The sequence below is a fragment of the Scyliorhinus torazame genome, chromosome 1 (assembly GCF_047496885.1).
Source record: "Scyliorhinus torazame isolate Kashiwa2021f chromosome 1, sScyTor2.1, whole genome shotgun sequence".
NCBI lineage: Eukaryota > Metazoa > Chordata > Chondrichthyes > Carcharhiniformes > Scyliorhinidae > Scyliorhinus > Scyliorhinus torazame.
The window spans coordinates 315,791,897-315,802,503 of record NC_092707.1 but is presented as its reverse complement, the minus strand read 5'-3'; the positions used below and the strand labels follow the sequence as shown (position 1 = coordinate 315,802,503).

The 10,607-nt window shown below is 44.5% G+C and overlaps 1 protein-coding gene across 3 annotated transcripts in view; it reads left to right on the top strand.

Annotated features, from left to right (window-relative positions):
- Window positions 1–657: 657 nt before the first annotated feature.
- LOC140424335 (echinoderm microtubule-associated protein-like 6) overlaps window positions 658–10,607 on the top strand; it is a 755,202-nt gene continuing 745,252 nt past the window's right edge. For all 3 annotated transcript variants that reach the window (XM_072507857.1, XM_072507856.1, XM_072507859.1), the window contains exon 1: window positions 658–1,122. In XM_072507857.1, coding sequence (XP_072363958.1) covers window positions 926–1,122 — 197 coding nt within the window. In that variant the 5' untranslated portion in view covers window positions 658–925. The remainder of the gene's footprint in view (window positions 1,123–10,607) is intronic.

The following is a 10,607-nucleotide window of genomic DNA, read 5'->3' as shown; positions in this document are numbered from 1 at the left end:
ACATTCTGGAGGGAATATGCGTGCGGATGCCAAAAAAACTATCCTCAATTTCTCTTAGTGAGAAGGTGGAGAACTGCTTTTTTGAAACAATGCAACTCATTTGGTGTAGCTATATCCATGTTGTTGTTAAGCAGGGAGTTTCAGGATTTTGACCATGCCACAATGTCTTAAGAGTCAGAAGAGTTTTACAGCACAGAAAGAGGCCCTTTGGTCTACGATTAAGAACAGCGATATAGTTCTAGGTCAGGGTGGTGTGACTGGCAGGTGATGGTGTTCGCATGCATCTGGTACCCTTGTCCTTCTTGGTGGTATAGAGGTCGCTGGGTTTGGAAGGTGCTGTGGAAGGATCCTTTGCTAGTTGTCTTCTGATGGTGCGAAGACACTTTTATTTAGTGTTTTCATCGCTCGTGAATATTAGAGCTCATGAAGCTGACCCTTTACGGCGCAGCCGTATTCTCATCCCTGTGTCGAGTTTTAAAAACGACATTTTCGAAAATCCCTGTCATCCACGAAAGGAAATGTTTTTTAGGGACGGTTGGCGTAAACCATCTCCAAGGTGCGCGTGCGCGTGCCCGCTGACGCTCTCCCACGCACATTGCGCGCGCTCCCCCCTCTCGCCCCGCCTCCCGCGCGGACCCCAACGGCCGCTCTGGCGCTGTTACCAAGCGATTCTTCCCTCTTGGTAACGAGCGCGCGTAGCGCTCCCAAACGAACTCATATCCGTCCTTCAGTGTGTGCTGGTTGCTGCATTCAGCTGACATCATTGAGAGTTATTATTGCCGCCTTGTAGAGGTACTTTTAGGTGAAGGGGTGCATTTTTGTTTTCAAATTCTAACACAGATTTCTTCTTCTTGCAAGCGTTATTTGGAGCAGTCTTCCTTGGGTGGAGAGAAGGACGGCAGCGAAATATTAGGAAGGAAAGGAAATGGCTGATAGAACTGCACCGAAATGCCAGCTGCGGTTAGAGTGGGTTTATGGTTACCGAGGTCACCAGTGCCGGAATAACCTGTACTACACGGTTGCCAAGGAGGTGGTCTACTTCGTTGCCGGAGTGGGAATTGTGTACAACACCAGGGAGCATACACAGAAATTTTTCCTTGGCCACAACGATGATATTATCAGGTAGTGCACACGGTGCGGATTGAAATCTGATACTTCACAATATAATAGTCCCCGGTTCACCATCTGTGTTTAACAATGTGATTTAGGATGTAAAGTTTGCACGGTTATTGCAGTATTTATTTTTTTGGTACAATATCCACAGAGCATCATTAGTGATATCTTTAGTTTGCCGTTGTAAGGTTATATCCGGTGCATTAATTTTATGCATCAAGTTTCACGATAATTTATAGGCGTCTTTATGCATTAAACAGTGAAATGTTGATCCATGCATCGTTCATTTTTGTTAACTAATACAATCAGGATAAGTACCTGTTATTTCAAGTTTTTTTAAAAAAGTGCAAAGCTTTATTTAAGTTCGGATTTCATATTGGAGTATTTTAAAAATTGATCATTTAAAGTGGAATTCAGGTGTGTGTGGCTAGATGATTTTCTATTGATTTTATGTAAATGACTGGTACTGCTATACTCTGCTGTACGGTTCATTGCAACTAGTGCAAAATCGCTGTCTGTTTTGATATGTTTTCGTTGGTGCTGGAGAGTTAAAAATAATAGTTTAGAGGATACCTCTAACAGACTGGGGGGGTGAACGAAATTACTCCAGGACGCAACGTCCATAGAAACGAAAGCTAAGCCAAATGACGCCTGTGAGAGCTCCCGTACCGTATTTGACAACAATAAATTGTTTTTGGCCTGGGTGAGATCTATTTCACTATGTTTGTACAGCTCGTATTTCTATTGCTAAATTTAAAAACAAATATTCAACCACGGGGATCAAATCCGGTGCAGCACTTTAAGAGCCATGTTTCTTTATGAATACCGGGCTTGATTTTATTTTATATATAGAAAATGGAACAAACAGCGGCCTCGATTGTACATTACAATGTATCTTACTTGAAATAATTTCCGATTATTTTTGAACACGGGCACCTGTTCCCAATTTTTGGCATTAGTATATGTAAATAGCTCCATGGAAATCTAGTTTAAATTCATTTTATTTTTCTATTGCTGTAATTTCATTCTAATAGTGCTGTTTATCACTGGCAGTGATGAAAAATGATGTATAAAATCAATTGCTGACTTGGTTCTTGGATTCAAGAAATTGTCCTGAAAATGACATGTGGGAGATTTTAAAGAATACACTGCACATATTGTGATCTCCATTTGAAAATGTTTATTTCTACCATAAGAAATCATTTTCCAACAAATAACTTCAATTTTTAAAAATAACACTTTTTAAAATTTGCCCTCCAACATATTGAGTAAACATTATACTGCTGAAATAGCATCCCCCTTGGTTAGTATGAAGTTTCTCTGGGACAGTCATAGTGTAAGTGTTACTGCTTAAATTTCAACAATTGTGACTTTGCATTATTAAATTACAACACCAATTTCCTCTGACATGTGGCGACTGGTTTGAGTTTTTTAAAAAAATGAAGTGGTTGGGAAACATTGATAAACAGAGTTGTCATAGTTTCATTACATCAAATCACAACTGTGATGCAGCAACATAATCTATGCAGTGCTTAGATTGCAAAAGTATTATCTTTTCTCTGTTTGGAATACCATTTACTATTTTGTGTATCAGCTTATACTGTATTTAGCACAAGGAGTTAAAGACATTTTTGCAGCCAGTTGAAAAGAATAACCTGTAATGTTTTACCAGAGCACTAGCAGCTTCTGCAATTGTTTTAGGATGATAGTTCAGTGAAAAGTTGATCTTTATATTTTCAATATTTTGTACAAGGCTTTCTTCTTGATAGGTTGAATGGCCAGAGGCTCCATGTCCCAATGATGGGGCTGCAAGGGTGAAACCCTGCATTGATGGCCTCCTGATTTTGGGTTACTTTATTTGATGACTTCAATGCAGGCAACCAAGAAGTACTCGCCAATCTATCCCATCAGTGTCCACTTGTTGTAGTGGGGCTCCTGGCTTGACATTGCCTCTGCTTAGTCCTCCAATCTCCAGAACCCTCCTGTTACCCTTATTAGAATAGTGAACACAGAGGTGGCCAGTTAGGAGACTGCCCGGTCCGGGAGGAAGGCTCTGCAAGGTTGTGGAGAGTCTAGGACTAGAGGGCATAGTATCAGAGTAAGGGATCATCCATTTAAGACAGAAATGAGAAGAAATTTCTTCATCTCGTGGGCAGTGAATATATGGGTTCTCTACCGCAGAGGGCTGTAGGCCCTGGGTCGTTAAGTCTGCCCAAGGCTGAGATAGATATTTTTAACCAGTAAGGGAATCAAGAGTTATGGAGTTAAGGTGGTAAAAATTGTCATATCAGATCAGTCAGGATCTCATTGAATGGCAGAGGAGATTCGGGTCAAATGGTCTACTTCTGCTCCTATGTCATATGGTCTAAGGTTGTGTTGGCTGGTGTGCCGATAACATGGGTGAGCTTTGGGCTCCCATGTGGCCCAAATTGAGTCCCAACTCACGCTGGAAAATTCAACCTGCGAAATCCGTGCTTTGCCTCAATTTTCATATAAGACTGATAGTGGCAATTAAACTGTACAAATGTAGGGGGTTGAACTATTAATTTGGATAACAAAGAGTGGTACACAACATTGGTGAAGTCTAAATTTGAAAAATAAATAAATTTAAGAGTACCCAATTCATTTTTTCCAATTAAGGGGCAATTTAGTGTGGCCAATCCATCTACTTGCACATTTTTGGGTTGTGGGGGCGAAACCCACGCAAACATGGGGAGAATGTGCAAACTCAGTGACTCAGAGCTGGGATCGAAACTGGGACCTCGGCGCTGAGAGGCAGCAATGCTAACTACTGCGCCACCGTGCTGCCCCAGTGGAAGTCAAAATTGGTGGGATTTGTGCTAGAATGCTTGGGAACGTCAGGAGAAAATATCAGAGGCCCAGATCACAACCTTTTCAATGTTCTTGATTATGAAAATTGTGTCAGAGCATTATCAACATAACAGCTCTTTTCAAAAAGAGGGGAAGGAATACAGCAGGCAGCCAGAGACCGTAATGTTGAATGTAATCAATGCCACTTGGAAAGATGTGAGTTAATTAAAGAAAGCTAGCATAGATTTATAAAAGGCATGTCATGTTTGATTAATTTAATAGCTATTTGAGGAAGTAATTGAGTGTATTTATTAAGGAAGTGCAGTCAACTTTGCGTAAATAGATTTTGAAAAAGGTACTTGATATGGTAAAGCATACAAAGTTTGTTAAAATTAAAGGCTTTGATACCTTGGAAATGTAAAATTACAAACCTGAAAAGTGCTGCACAACGCAGTGGTTTTTCAACTTGGCCAGATGATTAGCATTTAACTTCTTGATTTAGGGCCAAATGCACAGCTGGAGACATCATGAGAGCCTACATAATGCAGTCACGACTCCTGTATTTGAAAAGCCAAACTAAGTTGGAAAGTAGAGAGGACAAGATATAACAATGGATTCCAGATACGGCAAAGACTTTTTGTAAATATTTTTATTGAACATTTTAAAATTTACATACAAAAACAAGAACAGCCTCTCAAACCTCCTCCTGCCATCAGCTGACAGTGACCAGCTCTTTAAAATGCATAACAAACAGTTGCCATCCTATATAGAACCTTCCAATCGACCCCCTCAGCGTGTTTTAACTTTCGCCAAATGCAAAAATTCCAGGAGGTCCCCCAGCCACACCGAGACACTGGGTGGAGAAGCTGACCTCCATTCCAACAGAAGCCACCTATGAGCAATCAATGAGGCGAAGGCTAAAACATCTGCCATCACTCACGCCTGCAACTCCGGCAGCTCTGGCAACCTGAATATGGCCTCTAGGGGACTCGGCTGCAGCTCCCTGCCTAAGATCGCTGACATGGTTTTAAAGAAAGAGCCCCAAAAGTTCGCTAGTTTAGGACATGCCCAGAACATATGCATGTGATTTGCTATGCCCCTCCCACACACCTTCACTTATCTTCTCCCTCAAAAAGCCGACTCATCCTTGCCCTCGTTAAGTGTGCCCGATGCCCGAGTCTTGCACACGACGATGTGGCATTCATCCTCTAAGGCCTCAACCCCTCCTCCTAGCTCCTCCTCCTATTTTGCCTTAATCCCCTCCCGTGAGGCCCTGTCCCCTGCCAGCAGTCTCCCATAGATACCCGGTTATACCCAGCCAGTGACAATACCCTCTACACCAAAGACACAGGCAGCACAACCAGAAAACTCGAATAAACCTTCCTCGCAAAATTCCGGACTTGAGTACCTGGACGCCTCCAACTTCGAACTTCCCCAAACTCCCTGATTCGTAGATATTACCCTCGACTTTCTCCCCGCTTTAAAGTGCTGCCATAATTGCCTCCATATATTTAGTGTAGCCACCACTGGGTTCCCTGCAAACTTTCTCGGGGAGAGATGCTCCGTCACTAGCGAGCGCAATCCCGTCCCTTCACATGACTTGGCCTCCATCTTTACCCAAACTGAGTCCTGATCCCCCCCCCCCCCTTTCCAATCAACGCAATGCAACACCTTCGCATTCGCCGCCCAATGGTAGTAGAGCAGGTCTGGCAGGCCCTCTTGTGCAGGGTACACCTTTGGGGCGGGGGGGGGGGCGTGGGGCATTGTGCCCCAAGTGGAAAGGGGGGCCTTGATCGAGGCGCCCTTCTCTTCATACCCAAGGCACGAGCAGGGTGAAGCGTCTCCTGCTAAGCGTCTCCCATCCCAGAATTCCTTTGGCCAACCTAATATTGAGACTGGATGGAAAGCATGTTAAATGCAGTGCCAGTTGGTGAAGTTACGACATAATCGTTTCTCGCTGATGGACCTCTATGTCTATTCGGAACCCTGGATATGCGTTATCCCTTCTTAATTCCCAAATAACAGAGATTCCAGACTGCGCTTCTTGGTAAGGTTACTCGCTGAGAGAGATTATTGACCTAGTACAGAGTCAACACTCTTCAACCCAATTAGTGCCCCAGCTATCCCCATTTATGTGTTCTAATACCGATCACACTGTCTAACAATATAACTTTAACAATGTATTAATAAGATACTGACAGATTCCCCACTTCTTTAAATAATTGCAGAGTTCCTTTAAAATTGTACCCTTTTGCTGATATTACCGTTTCTTATCAAAATGTATAGCCTCACACTTCTCATCTGACCAGTCTCTGCAGTTCCACCAGCCTCTTGAGGTCTATCATCTGCTCACTATTCACCATACTTGCAAGGTGAGAATCGGGTCCTGATATGGAGGGAAATGGCTGAGGTTAGGTGTGTGGAAAATGGGAAGGATGTTGTCAAGCACCTATCAACCAGAGTGGAAGGGCATTCTAGGTGAAGAAAACCTTTAATCGAAAGCAGTGATGTGGAAGGTGACATTGTCAGAACAAATGTGATGGAGTGGCACAGCTGGAATCATTGAAAGAGCAGACAGCACAAATGACAGAAAATAAAAAAAGAGTAATAAGTAAAATTAAATATCCCTACCACAACGGCTTTCTGTAAAACTTCTTTTCACACCACAAGTGGCTTTCTGTAAAAGTTCTATTCACTTCTATTTCTCCATGAGATCATACCTGTTCTGATAATGTGACCATACACACCACTGTTTCTGATTAAAGTTTTGTTAAATGAGGATGCCCTTCCACCATGGTTGACCAGTCCCCTCCAGTGAAATGCCTTGTGGCAGAAAGCAGTCAGCTTGAACAATTAGCTCAGAGAGCTGTAAAGAAACTGAGAGATCAGACTGGGAAAAAACATTGTTTGTCGAAAGTCGGGGCAAAAAGGTAGTGGAATCATCACAGAGCAAAATAACTCTGATTTCTCCTCAGTTTCCCAGACTTCAAGAGTTCCAGAGGGCTGCGGCATACTTTTGGGATGTAACCCACTGTTTGCACTGAGTGCTGAATTTGGTGCATTTGAGTGCTATAGTGAGAGTTTGGTGACTGAGGGAGTATAAGGGTTCATTTTTATCTAAAGTCTAGTCTTTTATTTAGTTAATTAACTTAAAAGTTGCTGTTTGGTTTAGAAGAAGGTGAATTTTCAATCCGCTTTAAACAAAGGTTCTACTTGTAGGTACTTGCAGCTGGAGCTTGTTAATTAGTTAATTGGATTAGGCCAGTTTTCAGAGGCTAGATTCACAGTATAAAAGTGATCCACCTACAGTGCAGACTTTGTTTGCACTGTGTGCTGAATTTTGTGCATTTGAGTGCTGTAGTGAGAGTTTGGTGACTGAGGGAGTTAGGTGAGGAGGGAGTAAGGTGCTCCTTTCGTTTCGTTTCCTACATTTCCGCAAAGAGCGAGAAGGGAGCCAGGTGTTTACAGAGAGTGCAGCTGACTGGGAGCAGAGTCGGAGGGCGGAGGTCCAGTTGGTCCACAGGGCAGCTATATTCTGTAAGGTAAGAGGGGATGGAGGCTAGGCCAGTTGCATGCTCCTCCTGTAGGATGTGGGTGGTGAGGGATACCACCGGTGTCCCCGCTGACTATACCTGCGGGAAGTGCACCCAACTCCAGCTCCTCGGAGACCGTGTTAGGGAACTGGAGCTGGATGAACTTCAGATCATCCGGGAGGCAGAGGGGGTTATAGAGAAGAGTTACAGGGTGGAAACCACACCCAAGGTACAGGACAAGAGTAGCTGGGTTACAGTCAGGGGAAAGAAAACAAACAGGCAGACAGTGCAGGGATCCCTCGTGGCTGTTCCCCTTCAAAACAAGTATACCATTTTGGATGCTGGTGGGGGGATGACCTACCGGGCTAGCGGCCAGGTCTCTGGCACTGAGTCTGGCTCTGGGGCTCAGAAGGGAAGGGGGGAGAATAGAAAAGCAATAGTAATAGGAGATTCAATGGCTAGGGGAATAGATAGGAGATTCTGTGATCGCGAGCGAGACTCCCGGAAGGTATGTTGCCTCCCGGGTGCCAGGGCCAGGGATGTCTCTGATCGCGTCTTCAGGATCCTTAAGGGGGAGGGTGAGCAGCCAGAAGTCGTGGTGCGCATTGGTATCAATGACGTAGATAGGAAAAGGGGTGTGGGATAATAAATGAGTTTAGGGAGTTAGGCTGAAAGTTAAAAGCCAGGACAGACCGAGTTGTCATCTCTGGTTTGTTGCCAGTGCCACATGATAGCGAGGCTAGGAATAGGGAGAGAGTGCAGTTGAACACGTGGCTGCAGGAATGGTGTAGGAGGGAGGGCTTCAGGTATTTGGATAATTGGAGCGCATTCTGGGGAAGGTGGGACCTGTACAAGCAGGACGGGTTGCATCTGAACCAGAGGGGCACCAATATCCTGGGAGGGAGGTTTTCTAGTACTCTTCGTGAGGGTTTAAACTAATTTGCCAGGGGAATGGGAACCGGATTTGTAGTCCAGCAACTAAGGTAGCCGATATTCAGGACGCCAAAGCGTGTAGTGAGGCAGTGGGGAAGGGAACACTGACAAAGGAGAGTACTTGCAGGCACGGAGATGGGTTGAAGTGTGTATACTTCAACGCAAGAAGCATCAGGAATAAGGTGGGTGAACTTAAGGCATGGATCGGTACTTGAGACTACGATGTGGTGGCCATCACGGAAACTTGGATAGAAGAGGGGCACAAATGGTTGTTGGAGGTCCCTGGTTATAGATGTTTCAATAAGATTAGGGGGGGTGGTAAAAGAGGTGGGGGGGGAGGTGTGGCATTGTTAATTAGAGATCGTATAACAGCTGCAGAAAGGCAGTTCGAGGAGTATCTGCCTACTGAGGTAGAATGGGTTGAAGTCAGAAATAGGAAAGATGCAGTCACCTTGTTGAGAGTTTTCTATAGGCCCCCCCCAATAGTAGCAGAGATGTGGAGGAACAGATTGGGAGACAGGTTTTGTAAAGGTGCAGAAGTCACAGGGCAGTAGTCATGGGTGACTTCAACTTCCAAAAACTCTTTAGATCAAATAGTTTGGATGGGGTGGAGTTTGTGCAGTGTGCCCAGGAAGCTTTTCTAACACAGTATGTAGATTGTCTGACCAGAGGGGAGGCCATATTGGATTTGGTACTTGGTAATGAACCAGGGCAAGTGATAGATTTGTTAGTGGGGGAGCATTTTGGAGATAGTGACCACTATTCTGTGACTTTCACTTTAGTAATGGAGAGGCATAGGTGCGTGCAACAGGGCAAGGTTTTCAATTGGGGGAAGGGTAAATACGATGTTGTCAGACAAGAATTGAAGTGCATAAGTTGGGAACATAGGCTGTCAGGGAAGGACACAAGTGAAACGTGGAACTTGTTCAAGGAACAGGTACTTTGAGTCCTTGATATGTATGTCCCTGTCAGGCAGGGAAGAGATGGTCGAGTGAGGGAACCATGGTTGACAAGAAAGTTTGGATGTCTTGTTAAGAGGAAGAAGGAGACTTGTGTAAGGCTGAGGAAACAAGGTTCAGACAGGGCGCTGGAGGGATACAAGATAGCCAGGAGGGAACTGAAGAAAGGGATTAGGAGAGCTAAGAGAGGGCATGAAAAATCTTTGGCAGGTAGGATCAAGGAAAACCCCAAGGCCTTTTACACATATGTGAGAAATATGAAAATGATTAGAGTGAGGGTAGGTCCGATCAAGGACAGTAGCGGGAGATTGTGTATTGAGTCTGAAGAGATAGGAGAGGTCTTGAACGAGTACTTTTCTTCAGTATTTACAAATGAGAGGGGCCATATTGTTGGAGAGGGCAGTGTGAAACAGACTGGTAAGCTCGAGAAAATACTTGTTAGGAAGCAAGATGTGTTGGGCATTTTGACAAACTTGAGGATAGACAATTCCCCCGGGCCTGACGGGATATATCCAAGGATTCTATGGGAAGCAAGAGATGAAATTGCAGAGCCGTTGGCAATGATCTTTTCGTCCTCACTGTCAACAGGGGTGGTACCAGGGGATTGGAGAGTGGCGAATGTCGTGCCCCTGTTCAAAAAAGGGAATAGGGATAACCCTGGGAATTACAGGCCAGTTAGTCTTACTTCGGTGGTAGGCAAAGTAATGGAAAGGGTACTGAGGGATAGGATTTCTGAGCATCTGGAAAGACACTGCTTGATTAGGGATAGTCAGCATGGATTTGTGAGGGGTAGGTCTTGCCTCACAAGTCTTATTGAATTCTTTGAGGAGGTGACCAAGCATATGGATGAAGGTAAAGCAGTGGATGTAATGTACATGGATTTTAGTAAGGCATTTGATAAGGTTCCCCATGGTAGGCTTATGCAGAAAGTAAGGAGGCATGGGACAGTGGGAAATTTGGCCACTTGGATAACGAACTGGCTAATCGCTAGAAGTCAGAGAGTGGTGTTGGATGGCAAATTTTCAGCCTGGATCCCAGTTACCAGTGGCGTACCGCAGGGATCAGTTCTGGGTCCTCTGCTGTTTGTGATTTTCATTAATGACTTGGATGAGGGAATTGAAGGGTGGGTCAGTAAATTTGCAGACGATACAAAGATTGGTGGAGTTGTGGGTAGTGGGAGGGCTGTTGTCGGCTGCAAAGAGGCATAGATAGGATGCAGAGCTGGGCTGAGAAGTGGCAGATGGATTTTAACCCTGAA